This window comes from Sus scrofa, chromosome 3, assembly GCF_054392235.1.
Source record: "Sus scrofa isolate SSC_HxYL_T2T_F1_AM1 chromosome 3, Sscrofa_HxYL_maternal_Yorkshire_Landrace_v2.0, whole genome shotgun sequence".
In the NCBI taxonomy this organism is placed as follows: Eukaryota; Metazoa; Chordata; class Mammalia; order Artiodactyla; family Suidae; genus Sus; species Sus scrofa.
Genome location: NC_139385.1, coordinates 642,365 through 657,958, shown reverse-complemented (window position 1 = coordinate 657,958; position 15,594 = coordinate 642,365). Strand labels below are relative to the sequence as shown.

The 15,594-nt window shown below is 65.8% G+C and overlaps 2 protein-coding genes, 1 long non-coding RNA gene and 1 other non-coding gene across 8 annotated transcripts in view; 2 read left to right on the top strand and 2 right to left on the bottom strand.

The window, feature by feature from the left end:
• Nucleotides 1-15,594, top strand: part of C3H7orf50 (chromosome 3 C7orf50 homolog) — a 94,794-nt gene that overhangs the window by 72,446 nt on the left and 6,754 nt on the right. The window contains exons 1-2 of one of the 3 annotated variants that reach the window (XM_085016293.1): nucleotides 2,309-2,414; nucleotides 10,767-10,927. The exons of 1 other annotated variant lie outside the window; for it this stretch is intronic. In XM_085016293.1, the coding sequence (XP_084872419.1) occupies nucleotides 2,337-2,414; nucleotides 10,767-10,927 (239 nt within the window). In that variant the 5' untranslated portion in view covers nucleotides 2,309-2,336. Of the gene's footprint in view, nucleotides 1-2,308; nucleotides 2,415-10,766; nucleotides 10,928-15,594 lie in introns of those variants that run through there. One more of the 3 variants, XM_013987679.3, reaches the window with a different exon arrangement.
• On the top strand, nucleotides 6,015-6,094 carry MIR339-1 (microRNA mir-339-1). Its single transcript, NR_038564.1, has one exon. It is a non-coding gene; the product is annotated as a microRNA mir-339-1 (primary transcript).
• LOC146404310 (uncharacterized) lies at nucleotides 8,261-10,399 on the bottom strand. Of its 3 annotated transcripts, none has more exons than XM_085016296.1 (3): nucleotides 9,977-10,399; nucleotides 9,626-9,774; nucleotides 8,261-8,600 (listed from the first exon to the last, which is right to left on the bottom strand). In XM_085016296.1, the coding sequence occupies exons 1-3, from the start codon at nucleotides 10,146-10,148 to the stop codon at nucleotides 8,559-8,561; spliced, it is 363 nt and encodes a 120-aa protein (XP_084872422.1). In that variant the 5' UTR covers nucleotides 10,149-10,399; the 3' UTR covers nucleotides 8,261-8,558. The 3 variants fall into 3 exon arrangements, with proteins under 3 accessions (XP_084872422.1, XP_084872423.1, XP_084872421.1); XM_085016297.1 differs by having other exon boundaries at nucleotides 9,626-9,744; nucleotides 9,977-10,385; XM_085016295.1 differs by having other exon boundaries at nucleotides 8,411-8,600; nucleotides 9,626-9,744; nucleotides 9,860-10,298.
• On the bottom strand, nucleotides 12,236-15,473 carry LOC146404309 (uncharacterized). Its single transcript, XR_014839925.1, has 2 exons — nucleotides 14,504-15,473; nucleotides 12,236-14,355 (listed from the first exon to the last, which is right to left on the bottom strand). It is a non-coding gene; the product is annotated as an uncharacterized LOC146404309 (long non-coding RNA).

Sequence of the window (15,594 nt, the reverse complement as noted above, 5' to 3'; positions counted from 1 at the left end):
TGGGGGGCTTATAAATAACAAATGTATTCTCCGTTCTGGAGGCGGAAGGCCAAGATCCAGGCGCCAGCGGATCTGGTGTCCAGCGAGGGCCCTCTTCCTGTTCAGAGGCCGCCTTCTCGCTGCGCCCTCACGTGGTCTTGGTGGGGGGCGCTCTGGGTCTCTCTGATGAGGGCACTGACTCCCAAGCCCCCCCAGCCCATGATCTGATCACCTCCCAGAGGCCCCCCCCCCCCTCCTAACACCATCACCCGGGGGTTGAGGGGTTGGGAGGACTGCAGTGTATGAGGTCTGGGGGCCTCGAGCCGTGTCTGTGGGGGCATTTTGCCTGCTGTGTCCCCCACACTGAGCTCGGCGCTTCGTGTGAAGATGCCGCTTAACAAGCACGTGGAGTTCACCCCATCGGCCGCAGACCGTCTTCCTGACCGGGGCGCTGAGCCCGGCTGCCTGGGGTCCCTCAGGGCGGACCCTGTGCTGCTGCCAGGGTCACACGGTGGGCAGGTCTCTCGACCACACTGTTCCACTCCACCAGCTGGACCTTGTGGGCAAAAGTCCCCAGGGGGGTGGACTCGGTGCCCTTTCTCTTGGGGTCCCTACAGTGAGCCCGGGGGTGCAGCTAGCAGCCCTGTGCCTGATGCTCTCAGACCTGGGCTGGCAGCCCCTGCTGGGGGTCTTCTCCACCTGCCCAGCCCCCAGGCCTCTGTGAGGCCTTGCGGGGACAGCAGGTACCTTGCAGGCGGGTCCTTGGGCAGACAGGGGCCTGGGAAGGAGCTGGGTGGTGAGCAGGCAGACCTGACCCAGTGCACACACTCGCTGCGCCTCCGTCTCTTCATCTGCAAAGTGCAGATAACAGGGTGGCTGGGAGCGGGAGATGAGATAGCGTCGGGCAGGAAGCTCCCCCTGGGGTGCAGTCCTCACTGCGGTGTTGGCGCCAGCACCGCTGCCCCTCCCCCACCGGCCCCAGGCCAGCTCTCCCCCGGCTGGGCTCTCTGTCTCCCAGGCTGCCCATTAAAGTCACCAGGACGAGATAATGGCCTGAAGAAACTCGATCGGGGGCTCGTGGGCGGAGGAAATACACTGTGACTCAGAAGACCCCAAACGGTGTCCCTTCCGAGAAACTGGCAAAATCCCGAAAACTGTTAACACCTCCAAGGCCTGGTTCCCTTATCTGTAAGGCCAGAGCGCTGACGCCCGCGTGCTAGGGGTTAAACAGCATCGCAGAGGCGAGACCGCCCAGCACAGAGTCCCGGCCCTGCCCTCCACTTTCCATCGCAGAGGCGAGACCGCCCAGCACAGAGTCCCGGCCCTGCCCTCCACTTTCCTCCGGCTCTGGGAGGCCTCTGCAGTCCCTCTGCAGGTGGTTCCTGCCCCCACCCCACCCCACCCCCCACTATTGAGCAAGCAAGCAAGCGTGGGTGTGTGGATTGGCCTGTGGGTGGTGGGGAGGTGGCCAGAGGAAAAACACAAAAAAGATGCAGGCTTGGCTCTGGGGCTTCGCAGATCCTTATCGGGCTGTGAAGCTGGGACACCCACACCCAAAGCGGGAGGGGAACACCCGGCGGCGGCAGCCAGAGGACGGCCAGTCCTCATGCTGAGAATACAGAGCACCCCCCCACCCGGAACCCCCCCCCCTCCTGCAGAGCCTGCTGTGGGCCTTGGGCCCGTGGCACCGGCTCGGGGCTTCTGGGGTGTTTTCTTTGCACTGTCACAGCTGATCAGCGGTCTTGTCTTAGGGGAAGGGGCACAAGCGCCGGAAGAGCATTTAATAAAGCAAGCTGCGCCACTCGCCCACTGAAGTGACCGCGATGGAGCCCACAGGCGGCGGGTCCCGGCTTTGATCAGAGAACTCGGGGGGTGTTCTGGGAGGGAGGCAGAGAAGGCTTCCCTGAAGATGAGGGGTAACTGGGGGTCTGCAGTGAGGACGAGTTGGAGACAGGGCTTGACCGCAGGCAGACCCCTGGACAAGGGCTCGGTCAGCCAGTAGGAGGCTGAGAAGCGGCCCTGAGCCTCCGTCCGGCGTCACTTGGCCCGGTGGGCGCTGCCAGCCCCGGCGCGTCACCCCTCGCCGCCCCGCCACCCCTCGCCGCCCCGCCACCCCTCGCCGCCCCGCCACCCCTCGCCGCCCCGCCACCCCTCGCCGCCCCGCCACCCCTCGCCGCCCCGCCACCCCTCGCCGCCCCGCCACCCCTCGCCCAGCAGCTCCCGCCTGGGTCTGGGGGTCCCGGCCCACGTGCTGGGCTGGCCCCGCCCAGCCGGGAGCCCCGCCCACACGCCCCGTCGTGCTTGCGTCACCGCCCAGCCGGCTGGATCTGGTTCCAGCCGAGCCGGGCCGGCCTGACATGCGCAGTGCGCGGGGGCTGCGGCGGGCCGGGCGTTGCCGCGGGCCGCGGGCACACCTGGCGGCCTGGGACGCGGAGGTCAGTGCGCTCGGGCCGGCGGGGTGGGTGGGGGTCGGGCCGGCGGGGCCGGCGGGGCCGGGCGGGGGGCGGGCGGCGCCCTGGAGACCCGCGACCCCGGGAGGCGGGGCCCGGCCCCTCTGGTCCCCACTTGGAGAAGACAGTGCAGAGCGCCCCGCTCCCCAGGCCCGGGGTCGTGCACCGAGGCCAGGCTGCGGTGGCCGGGGGCTCCGAGACACGACGCGCGGCCAGTCCCCGGGCGAGCTGACCCCCGGCGGACCAGGCCCGCTGCCCGCTCCCCGTAAACGGGAGGAGTGGCCCGGACCACGTCCCTGCCCCCTCCCCGGGTGAGGCCGTCATCCGCTTGCGACCCACATTCGGGACCTTTGCGGCCCCCGCCCCTCAGAGCTCGTTAAATGTCAGGGTTTGGGGGCCGAACCCACAAGGGCATTTACCGTTTTGCTTGTGAAATTACTTGGCTGTGAGTAACATCACTTGGCTTCGTGATTTGCTAAAATTGATCGTTACACCCAGGAATTCTCTCCAAGCGGGAAAAATTCAGCCCGTCGCTAGCTTCCTGGTGTGATGCAAATGAGTTTGGAAATTGCGTTTAACAACGAACGAAGGTGCCGGAATGGAGGTCGTTTATACCCCTTTAATGAAGCCTTTGAGTTTTGCAGTTTCTTCGTCTGGGAGCCAGTAACGCCTTGTGTTTTGTTTTTTTCCCTGAACGGCCTGCAGCCCGGTGCTTGCTGGGCTGCCACGTGGAAGTGGGTTAGGACCCGGCCCCAGCACCTCTGCTGCTTTGTGCCCAGGGGTGCAGTTTTGTCTCCTGATGGGGGGGCGGGGGGGTGCCCAGAAGCCCCTGAGGACCAGGGCAGTGCAGGTGCTGCTCGGTGGGCGCAGGTGAAAGTGTAATTGAAAATCTTGTGCAAAAAATAGTTGGGTGTTTTGGGGTTTTGTGGGGGTTTTTGCTTTCAAGTTAGCAGCGTGGGATGCTGTGAGTGGGCTGCCCCAAGTACCTGTTCCTGGTGCCCCCAGGATCCACCTCAAGTGAGGGGGAGAAAGGTCTTTGTGGCTTTGTGGTTTGTGTTTTTAAACGTGAAGAATCTGATTTTCATTACAACGGAGGGGCCGTTGCTGTCACGTTCGCTGTCAGTTAAACGTTGGAAGGCGTTGGGAAGGAAGCCTAGTGTGTGTTGGGTGTTATTTCTAGACTCACGCTTCCTGTGCTCAGTATTCCACCCGGGCTCTGCCCGCGCTGCCTGTCAGCCCGCCAGAGCCGTGTTTCCACGTTAAAAGCTGCGTGCAGCCGGGCGCCTCTTGGTCCGGGTTCCAGGGGTGAAAGGAAGGCTGGTTCTCGGTGGGAGGAGGTGGGCGTGCCCCCCCCCCCAAGGCCTTCTCCCAACTCAGGCCAGGGGGCCGGCGCTGCGGGTGTGCCCTGTGCCTCCCGGGACCTGGGACATTCTGAGCGAGGCTGTCGACCCCGCGGGGCGCGGGCCTGACACCCAGGCAGAGCTCTAGGGGTCCTGGTGTGCATGTCTCAGCTCCCGCGGAGGACAGCCACCTGGATGTGGGTGAAACCAGCCCAGAGGCTTAGCAGGATCCTGGGAGGGCTTGGCCGCAGGAGACCCCGGCGCCTCAGGCGGGTGGGGGGGGCTGTGAAGGTCTGCAGGGGGCAGTAGGGAGCCTGCGGAGGGCTGGCCGCCCAGGCAGCCTCATCCAGCCTCGTCCTCTTCTCAGAAGGCCTTGAAGACTGGGTGTGAAGGAGCCAGGTTCCCCTTCAAGTGGGCAAACAAAAGCCACGCCTGTAAATGCTTGGCCCCCGGCTCCTGGGGGAGCAGCGTAGCCTCTGTGGAAGCAGAACCACTGCAGGGTGGTCTCACCTGGTGACATGGGCCCTCTCCTGTCCCCCGGCCCCCCTTGGCCACGTGTCCTGTGATGTCATTGAGACCTCTGGCCCTGCAGACGACGCCCCCACCTCTCAGCAGATGAGCGCCCTGCACCAGCAGCCTGTGGGGTCCCCCCCCGCCCAGACCTGTGTCGGCTCCACCTCTGCTGTCCTGCCGCGCACATCCACGGGCTCAGGCAGCGCCTCAGCCCCGCTCGTTGCAGGCACAGGCTTGTCCTGGACGCTGACCCGCACGACTAGGGGCGCTGCCGGTGGACGCCGTGCCCTGGGCCTCTGGTGCCCCCTCCCTGCTGCGAGCTGGGGAGGGGGTGTGTACTCTGCCTCCTGCTTTGGCCGTGCATTCCTGGGGCTCTGCCTGTGCCCCCCTCCGTGTCACCTGTGGGGGCGCTCCCCAGAGCCCTGGCCTGGCTTTGCTCCTCCTGTCCGCCCAGGGACAGGCCAGCGTGCACAGCCTGTGAGCGGCGCCTGGTTCTGAGGGGTAGCAAGCTGCAGACTCGGGACTTTGTTCCCAGAAACCGAGTCTGATCCTTGTAAAGAGGGTTCCTGCCGGGAGCTCGCCATCCCTGCGCTCACCTTGCCGGCCTGCGGCGTGCAGGAGGCTGGCCGTGCTGGCCGGGCCCGCTCTGTCCAGAGGACACGGGAAGCTGGTCCCAGCAGCCTTGGCCGAGTCGTGGGGTCCCGCGCCATCCAGGCTAAAGCCCTGGGGACCTTGGAAGGGTAGTAGGCAGGTTGTTGCCTGCGGGGCTTCCCACCCTGACTTCTGTATCGTGTCTCCTGGCTTTTGCAGTGCACGGCGGCAGCCGAGAAACTTCTCTTCAGTCCCTGGATCCCAGGAGCAGCAGAACAAGCGCTAAGGCTTCTGGTCACCCACGCGCCCAAGCTTGCTGAGTGTGGAGCGGGGCCTGGAGCCTTTGTCCTGGAGCTGGGTTCTGACAAGGGCTGTGTCTCAGCCCAGAAAGGGGCAGGTTCCCCTGTGCAGGGCCGGCCCCCCAGGCCTCTCTCTGTGCCAGGCTGTGGCGAGACCCGCACCTGCTCTGGAACCGAGCGGCTCGGCTCCCTCGCTGGGGCATCCGTGCCTCTTTCTGGGAAGATGGCAGTGGTTTGGTCACATGATCCAAGGCTGACCGCAAGGCGGGCCCACCAGGGCAGTGGGCTCTAAAGGACGGGGGAGCCGACAGCCGTCCTCAGGAGGCGCCGGGCCGGGGGTTCTTGCGAGAGGCCCCATCTCGCAAAATCAAAGCAGGAAAAGTCAGTCTTGGAGCTCCCTCGTGGCGCAGTGGGTTAAGGATCCGACGCCACTGCCAAGGCTCCGGTCGCTGCTGTGGTGTGGGTTCAGCCTGGCCCAGGATTTTCCACATGCCGTGGGCACAGTCAAAGAAAAATTTGTGAAAAAGGAGCAGTAACTTATCTACTGCCTCTGACTACGGTTCATTGTTTCCTTCCGCTGTGGACGGTGGCAGCAGATCCCGGCAGCCCGGCGGGGCCCGTGGTGGGCACAAGCTTGTGCCTGGTGTGGGGATAGCTCAGCGTCTCCTCCCTGATCTGCCACAGGGGTGTCCACGAAGCGCAGGCTGTGCTCTGGGTTCGGGTCCCCGTCCCCGTGTGTGCGCCCGTGTCTGTCCCGGTTCTCTCCTTAGAAGACCGTCGGTCTGGGCAGTGTCTGGATGGAGTGGCCCTGCTCTGCCCTGAACTAGGACCTCGGGCCCGGGGCAGCCGCCGTCCCTGTCCTCCAGGAGCTCACTTACCTTGGGCCGTGAGCTCCTCGAGGCCAGAGCCCGTGTCTGCCTCTGCACCAGCGCCAGCCCAGCGGGTACCTCCGGAGGGCACCGTGCCTGCAGCTGCCCGGCGCCCCCAGCAGCATCCTGCATCTCTGCACGTTGTTTGGAATTGTTTTGGCGTTAAGCTGGGTGTTCTGCGAACAGAAGCGGGGCGGGGGGGCTTCCTATTCCATGTTCCTGAGCAGCAGAGGGACCTGGGCGTCACTCAGAGGTTGGGCGTTAGCCTTTAAGGACCTCACAGTTCGTTCCCGCATGTTTCGCATCATCAAGCGTCACCGAAACCTGGGTGTCTGCCCACGGTGCCCTCGGGCCCCGGGGAAGGGGAAGCGGGGGGACGGCTCCCGGTGTCTGCTGCCTCCCGAGCTGGGTCTCGTTACTTCCCAGTGCACGGTTGGATTAAAATACTGTGGCAAACACGCTGTCTTTTGTTCCTCCTCATTTTTAGAAGAAGAAAAAATAACTGGCTACCCTGAGTCCGTCTTTTGGGTTTTAATAATTGCGTGACTGCCTGGGGACGGTTTTGTTTTCGAGCGGGAGCAGTGTCTCCAAGGAGTCGCCTGCTGCTGGGGACTGGCCTTCCTGCCCACTGACGCCTGGCCTCAGAACCGGAAGGAAGAGGGCCCTCGCGGGCTGGGGCCGGCCTCCTCGCAGGTGCCCGTCCTGCAGAGCCCGGTCCCCAGAGCCGCTCCCGCCCCGACCTCTGCCGGGCTCCGGGCGTCCGCCGGGGCCATGCGGCTTCCCGGAGAGCGGCCGGCCCTGGCGGGTCTGAACTGCAGCCCTGGTTAGCGATCTCTGCCCTGGGCCGGGAGAACCTGGAGGCCACCCGGGCTCTGACCAGCTCTGCGGCGTCGCTGTGCCCTTTGGGACCAGCAGACAGCTGAGCTGAGTGGCCGGAGCCCTCGTGCCGCCCAGGCCTGCAAGGGAGAAGGCAGGCGGCTCCTCGGGCCCCTGCCCCCCCGCGGCTCCGGGGCAAGGTCACCCCTCACGGCTGGTCCCACGTTCAGGCTCGTGCTTGACTGACGGTTTTAGGCAGGTTTTCCTGATCCCCTGGCTCTGCAGGCCTGGCGGTTGATGTGTCTTCCTGGATGCGTGGGGCAGGTTGGAGAGGCTGCCCTGCCGGTGGCCAGCCCCACCCCGGCAGCCATGGGCAAGCATCCGGCCCCCCGGGGTCCCGCTCCCCACGCTGCTGGCTCCTGCCAAGGCCAGGCTCTTGGTCAGCGTGCCTCTTGTGGCTCAGGGTGATAAAAGAGGAGCTGGGGAGTTCCCGTTGTAGCACAGTGGTTAACGAATCCGACTAGGAACCATGAGGTTGCGGGTTCAGTCCCTGCCCTTGCTCAGTGGGTGAAGGATCTGGCATGGCCGTGAGCTGTGGTGTAGGTCGCAGACGCAGCTTGGATCCTACGTTGCTGTGGCTCTGGCTTAGGCCGACGGCTACAGCTCCGATTCGACCCCTAGCCTGGGAACCTCCACGTGCCGTGGGAGCGGCCCTAGATAAAGCAAAACAAAAAAACAAAAAAAATTTAAAAAAACAAAAGAGCTGGATCCCACACACTTAGTCCAATGCTGCTTGAAACCACTTCCGGGAGTTCCTGTTGTGCCGTGGAAACGAACCCGACTAGCAGCCGTGAGGACGCAGGTTTGATCCCTGACCTTGCTCAGTGGGTTGGGGATCCCGCGGGGCTGTAGCTGTGGTGTAGGTCAAAAATGCGGCTCAGATCCGGCGTGGCTGTGGTGTAGGCTGGCAGCTGTAACTCCTGTTCGACCCCTAGCCTGGGAACCTTCATGGGCCACAGGTGTGGCCCTAAAAGAGAAAACGACCCTTTCTGCTGCCACAAACAAAAGGCTCTGAGGAATGAGTGGGTGGCGGGTTCTTCCCCCTCCAGGCACGTGCCTCACCCCCACCCCTTTCTCACCGGGGCCCGAGATGGCGGGGAGACCAGCCAGGCCACCCTGGGCCTCAGGTGTGCAGGGCGGGGCGTGTCACTGTGTGTCTGGTCACCCTGACCCCAGGCCCCTCTGGCACAGGCTCCCTGCTTTGATGCCAGCAGCTTCCTGGGGACCTTGGATGGGTCCCCGCAGGGTGCTGGGTGTCTGAGCCCCAGGGCTCCGACGGGGCCACAGTGATGCCAGAACTATGTCACCGGAGTCCAGGGTCTTGTTCACGCAGCCAGAGAATGAACGTTGCAAACACACAGGCAGCAGGCAAGCTGCGCCGCGTCTTTATTGCAGGGAAGCAAATGGCTCCCAGGGAAGCTGGGCGGGGGGAGGAGAGAGCCCCCTGCCGCCCCCGCTCTGTCGTCCTATAGGGGTTTTTATCCCTTAAAGATGGGGGTGAGTACCCGCGTCCAGAAGGTTGTGGCTTTCTCCCGCTGGCCTCTGCCTGTTCGCTCTGTCAGTCCGGATCCAAGAGGGGTCTCAGGGGACACGTCCCGTAAGTTTCGTGGTGTCTTTGTCCTCCTCTGCCCTTGGGCTAAGTCACCATTCCTCTCCTGCCTTTTCTGTCAGTTGAGGCGCGGGCTAGAGGTGAAGGGGCATGTGGGGAAGGCCCGGTTCCCAGAGTGAACACGGCCTGTGCGGAAGGCACAGTGTTTCCTACGGTAAAGCAAGGCCTGTGGGGATTACTCTCTGGAGCCCTTGCGCCACAAATGTCAATCAAGGGCCACATCAAAGAAGGCATCGAAGCCCTGCTCCTACACTGGCCACCCGAGTTAGGGTTCTGCCTGCCTCGAGGCCGGTGTGGACACGGCTCAGTGACGGGGGCATCAGGGCGCTGCCATCTGGGCCCCAGACCCCTGGGCGCAAGGCAAGTGGTAGCCAGGGATGGGTGTGTCCAGGCCACCACGTGTTCCCTGGCCTCGAAGGTCGGGGGAAGACCCAGGACTGCTGGCCACGGTGGAGGCCGTGCTGGGGCTGCAGGGCCCGTCTGGCCCTGTGGGTGGGTGGGCAGTGGGGAGGGCACCTTGGAAGCGGCCTGCCTGTGGGGGGGTCCCATTCTCCTGGAGCTGCTTTTCTGGGGGCCCCTTGGGGTGACTCTGCTGCTTCTGGGACCCAGTGCCCCAGGAAGGAGCCGGCTCCCTGGAGCCCTTCTCGCCCCACGGTGCCCACAAGCGAGTGGTTTGCTGTCCGCTCCTGCTTCGTGAACCGCAGCCCCAGCAAGTTCGGGGCCAGCTGACAATGATGCCGCCCTGGGCCGTCTCCTCTCAGCCTTCCCAGCAGGCGCCCCCACCCCATCCCGGACCCCGGACACCCCAGGTAGCTCTGGGTTCTTCCACCCGCCCATCTCCCCCCTACACCCCCCCTGCACGGGCACAGCACCACAGAGCCACTGGGCGTGTCGGCCCCAGGCTTGGCCGCGGGCGCCCTGCACCCCTCAGCCTCCTTGCTGCTTAGGACTTGACCCCTCCCAGGGCCCAGCGGTGGGGCCCACGTGCCCACCTCCCACCCCAGGTGAGGCTGCTCCTCCGTGGAGGGGCTGGCGGCAGGCACGGCCACCCTCAGGCCTAGCGAGTCAGGAAAAGGAAGCGGGTCCCACACAGGCTCACCCGGGGTCGGGGGTGGGGGGGCGTCAGGGCTGCGGAGCCGGGGTCGGGGTGCCGGCTTCCTCGCTGGTGCGCACGGCGGCGGGCTCGCCCGTGATCCGCATCGTTGGGAATGGCCAGCGCTTCAAATGCAGGAGGCGTCGCCCGTGGGTCTGCGTGTCCGGCCCCGCGAGAGTCCCATCAGCCCCGAGGCTGCCCTGCCCCCGCCCCGGTCCCCCAGCCGCCCCCTCCACCCACCCCTGGCGTCTGGCGCGGCCCCGAGGGCCCTGGTGGCTCCGGCGGCTCCTCGGGCCACGGACGAGGGCGGCCACCGCTGCCGCGTCGGGCGCTGCGGGCGAAGCAAGAGTGACTCACGGAAGCAGGTTCTGTGGCTGCCGGGTTCCGGGCCTCGCGGCCGAGCTCGGTCCCTGACACCGGACCCTCTGGACGTCCCCGGAGACGCGGCTGGGCCCTCAGGCAGCACCCTCCTCCTGGAGAGGAGCCCAGAGCCCGTCCTCCGCAGGCGCCGCCTGGGCGGGGGCCGCATCCCGGTCCCGGCTGCCGTGGCTCCCAGCTGGTTTGGGGGAGGAGGGAGGGGCTGTGCAGAGCCCCTCTCGAGTTTTGGAAGATTCCGGAAGGCGTGGGTGCAGGGTGGGCGCACAGGATTGTCAGGGATGGGCGTTGGTGAGGGGTCTGCTGGGCCGTGTGCTCTCCAGGGCGGGGGCCCTGGACACCGGGGTGCGTGGCGGGGCCTCCATTCGGTCCCCCAGGCCGGCCCCGTGGCCTCTGCGCCTGGGTCACCACGGTCACGCTGGCATCACCATTTCCAGGAAGGCCAGGGAGTCCTTGGACTCCGCTCTTGTTTGGTTTGCTTGGGGGGGGCGGGGAGGGTGCCTCACAGGCCCCCTCCCCACGCAGAGAGAGACTTGGGCACCGCCTGCTGCCCGCAGAGCTGCGGGCTCCAGACACCAGTGCGGCCACTGCCCCAGCCGTGCGCACAGGCAGGGTCTGGGGTCCTTGCGGGCGCAGGCCGCCCCCCCGCAGGACTCCTGGGGTGCAGGTGTGAGGAGGGGCCCGGGGACGGGGCCCAGCACGGGTCATAGGAGCCGCGGGGTTCGGGTGCAGCCTCTTCCTGTGGCACTGATGCCGCCCCCCTGCCTTCCAGGGAGCTGTGTCCCCAGAGGAGCAGAGGGTCCTGGACAGGAAGCTGAAGAAGGAGCGGAAGAAGGAGGCGCGCAGGCTGCTGCGCGAGGCCGGCATCCCTGCGGCCTGGAGCCCGCCAGCCAGGCCCTCGGGGGCCGAGCTGGCCCTGGACTACCTGTGCGGGTGAGGGGGCTGGCGGCTGTCCCTGTGGGTCCCTGCTGTCCCGGGAGGGGCTGGGTGTGCAGCTGGGTACCCTCTCAGCAGATGTTGGGGCCCCCGGGGTGGGCCCAGGAGACCCCTCCCCCTGAGAGTCAGAGGCGCCAACAGCCCTGCAGATGCGCCAACAGCCGCGTCCAAAAGCCCCTAGAAACCCCGGGAAGTGAGTTCTGGGGAGGCACCCAGTTTCTGTGCGAGGTCACGGGGACGCAGCGTTCTGTGCACCTGCTTCCTCCTCCAGGAAACGGGGTAACACTTTCTCCGGATGTGCCCCCTGCACCCAGTGGGCCAGTGAGCAGAGGCTCCCCAGGCCGCCCCTCTAAGCGCCCTGATTGTGTCTTTGGGGGAACAGCTTTATCAAGATAGAAACTGCGTGCCATGTGTCTGCTCGTGGAAAGTGAGCTGTTTGGCGGTCCTGGTGTGTTCACGGAGCTGTGAAGCCATCACCACCACTGACTTTGGACCCGCAGCCACAGGGTCCCCTCTGCGTCCCTCTGGGGTTGTCGTTCTGGACAGTCAGGTGACCGAGTCACCCACAACGTGGACTTTGGGGACTGGCTCCTTTCGCTTAGTGGAACGTTTTTGAGGTTCACCCCCATTGCCGCGCATGTTGGCGCCTCATTGCTTTCGTGGCCCGAGAATCTTCCACCATGTGTGTCCACGCTCCTGTGTGTGTCATGCACCACGTGTGTCCACGTGCCATGTGTGCATCCATGTGCCGTGTGTGTCATGCACCACGTGCGTCCGTGTAGCGGCTCAGGGACCTTGGGGTTGTTTGCCGTGAGCAGAGCTGCCGTGGACATGCGTGTGTAGGTCGCCATGTGGCCGCGTGGCCGTATCTCCTGGGCGCATCAGGGAAGGGCCTGCAGTGACCACTGTCTGAGGACCGTGTCTTCCGGCAGCGGCACTGTCTCACGTCCCCAGTGGCGGAGGGTCCCAGCACCCATTAGCATCTGATTTTGTGATGACAGCCACCTTTGCAGGGGTCAAGTGGTCTTCTAGTCTGTACAGTGTTTTGTTTTGTTTGGTTGGTTTCTGTTTTTTAGGGCCGCACCCACAGCATATGGAGGGTCCCAGGCTAGGGGTCGAATCAGAGCTGCAGCCGCCAGCCTGCACCACAGCCACAGCCACGCAGGATCCGAGCCGCGTCTGCGACCTACAGCACAGCTCACGGCAACGCTGGATTCTTAACCCACGGAGCGAGGCCAGGGATCAAACCTGCATCCTCATGGATGCTAGTCAGATTGGCTAACCACTAAACCACAACGGGAACTCCATTTTTTTTTTTTTTTTTCTGTACAGTTTTAAGACGTGAATTCATAGGATCCAGTTGTCAGCTGAGTGCCCCTCCCCGCCCCCGAGGCGTCACCCGGTGTATCTGTGATGCGCACAGGACGTGGCCCCTGCAGTGACAGGAAGACAGGGCCTGCTCCCTGGGACTTGCCGTGGCTCTGGGGGGACAGCTAGCCAGTGGCTCTACCCGCTGGTCCGCGGGGTCAGGCGGCCACAGGAGAGAGCCGAGGGTCTGCGCAGATGCAGGCTGTTACTCAGCCCACGCTGGGGACGAGCAGCCACCAGGGACCCGAGGGCGCCAGCTGGAACTGCGCCAGGGCCCTGACCCCGTCCACAAACCTTGGCCTGAAGGACTCGGATTCCGGGCCCTGTGGGCACTCGTGGTGCCCGGGCGCCCGCAGGGCCGGGCCTCCCCACTCTGGCTTTGAGGCGGTCGCGGGCGCGCGGGCTGCCAGGCGCCTGGAGGGCAGGACGAGCTCCCCACTGCCCTCGGGTGCAGAGACCCCCAGCCGGGGTGTTGGGGCCGTGAATCCTTCTAGGCCACGTCCTGGCAGGAGCCTGCGGTGGGTGGTCCGTGTGGTTGACGGCGGCAGCTCAGGTGTCACACTGACCTTCCAGAGCCCTTAAGGTCCTCGGTCGCAGTTGCAGGCAGTGACCTCGTCTTCCCCTGCTGCCCCCGTGAAGACGGCTGGCGGGCCCTGGTCCCCGTGGCAGGGCCGTCGGGGGGCGGCCTTTGCTTGTGCCAGCCCAGCCGCCGCACCCCACAAGTGACTAAAGGGCCACCAGATGTTTCCTCAGTGACGTCAGGTTTCTTCCCAAAGCAAAGCCCAGAGTTGAAGGCTGGTGGGTGTGGACACCCCCTCTGGCTGGTGCCGAGACCCTTTTCCCTGATGGGGGGAGCAGAGGCTTTCGGTCAGAGGGTCCCCACTTCCTCTCGAGGGCAGGCGTGGGCACCGGCTTGGACTCTTGCTCGGGGGTGGTAACCCGCCAGCCAGTGTCGGCGACACAGAGATGGACACCGCCCAGCGTGTCCTCTCCCCCGCTGGGCTGGCCAGACTTCCTGGCCTGGTAGGCGGGCAGAGCCCGGCGGCTGGCCGGCCAGGCTCACTCTGGGTGGTTCTGGGGCCAGAACCAGCCCTCGGGGGGTGGCAGGAGCAACTCTCAGCCAGGCCGAGGGACGGGAGGCAGCACGGCCGGGAGGCGGGCCCCGGTCCCTGCACCTGCCCCGCACCTCCCCGCAGGCCACCTTGAGAAGTGACCTGCGTGCTCCCTAAAGGGACCGAGGGACGGTGGATTCCTGTGCGTGGGAGCCGCGTCCTCTGCCTGCAAGGCCGGCTGTGGGTGCTGCCCGGACAGACCGCTGGGGTGCAGGGGTGTTGAGGGGCCCGGGAACACACAGGTGACTCGAAACGTCAGCCTGCCCTCCACCCCGTCTTGAGCTTCTCGCAAGATCCCTGAGGCTGCGCAGAGACAGAAGCAGGACAGGCAGGAACTAAGGGGTCTCACCTCAGAAATAGCCCACCACGTGGCAGAACAGAGCTAGTGCCCCCGACGCTTGTCCCCAGGAGGCCACTGACTGTGGCCATTGCTCTCACCTTCCTCCAGCCTCTGGAGGACCACACGACACCCCAGTAATGCGCCCTGCCCAAGGGGATGGCTTACTGGGTGCCCCCGCCCCCAGGATCCGTGGAGGCTGCAGGCAGCCTGGGCCCAGAACACAAGGCTCCCCAGAAAGCCGTCTTCTCCGCGTGCCCACCCCCACGCGGTGGGTGAGCCCCGACGGGTGGCCTTGGAGACAGAAGGGCGGCAGGCCACGGGCAGAGGAGGCCAGGTGTGGGGATGGGGGCCGTGGCCCGGCAGTCGCTGGGGTCGCTGGGGTCTCCTTTGGACGCCAGGGGGACAAGGAAGGTCCTGGAAGGTGCAGTGGAGGACGCCCCCTTCCCGGAACAGTGCGTCTCGCAGCCGCTGCTCCACGGGCCCCTGGGTGGGGTAGGGTCCTGGTGTCCTTCCCGAGATGCAGGCCGCGCTGGGAGCGGGGTCACGGGAGGCAAGGCCAGATCCACGCACCGCCCACAGCCCTCGCCGTCCTGCCGCTGCTGGGCCTGATCAGACGGGAGTCAGCGCCGTCAAACAAGGAGTCGCCAACAGGGTCCCGACACGGCCTCGGCAGGGGCACCCCCCACCCACCCACCCGCTGCCCACGCCCAAGGCTACAGTGGGTTTGCGAGCCGGAGCCCCGAGAGCCAGCACCTGCCGTGAGACCAGCTAGCTGAGCTCAGCTGCGGGGAGGCCAAGCCCCCAAGCCCGTTGGTCCACCCTGCTGTCGGGGCCTCTGGCAGAGAACATCTGAGGAGTATCCACCCTGGGCAAGTGGTGAGCTTGGCACACGGGGTTGGTGGGGGCAGGCACGAGCCTCAGCCATCAGGGACCAAGGCGATGGCGAATGAGGTGCGGAAGGGGCTTGACAGTCGAGAAGCCAAGGAGGGCTTCCTGGAGGAGGTGCTCAGGCACGGCCGGGCTTAGGACCAGAAATTTCTGCTGGGGAGAGTTCAGCCAGGCCAGGGCAGGTTGGTGACCAGGCCACTTGGCTGTGAGTGGTGGCCCAGCACTTGTGGGCACGCAGCAAGGGCACCATTGGCGCCCCCAGCTGGGCTATGCAAGTGCCCTTGAGCCTCTGGAAGGATTGGGACTTCGTGTGCAGTTGGCCGTGGGCGGCCGTGACGTGCTAACTGGCTGTCCTAGGGCTCAGTCCCCCCTGGGGGGTACAGAGGAATGTCCTCTGAAGCAGGGACATGGCTGAACCCCAAGGAGTGTCCTCAGACACCGGAGCTGGCACTCCGCAGAGCCACATCTGCGCTGCAGAGGGGGGCCCGGGCTGAGCAGTGGGGCTGCAGGCCAGGTGGTCGGTTGGCCGGTGTGGCCACAAGCAGCGAGGTGCCTGGGGGGGCCGAGACCGCAGTCTGCAGCGCGAGGGTGGGGGTGTCCTGAGACGCCCCCCAGGCAGGGCTCGCGGCTGTGAGCACTTGGGCAAGGCCACCCTCTGCACCTGCCTCTCAGGTCAACAGAATGGGGCGGGGGTCTCCTGCTCCCTCCGTGCTGAGAACCTGACAAAACAGTGGCTTCGCAGGTGCCTCGAAAGCCGCACCCTGCACACCAGGAGGGTGGCACCAGTGGGACCATCACCGCCACTGTCACCACCCCCACTGCCCTCCTCGCCCCCTCCTCGCCCCCACTGCCCTCCTCGCCCCCTCCTCGCCCCCACTGCCCTCCTCGCCCCCTCCTCGCCCCCGGTGCCCTCCTCGCCCCCACTGCCCTCCTCGCCCCCTCCTCGCCCCCACTGC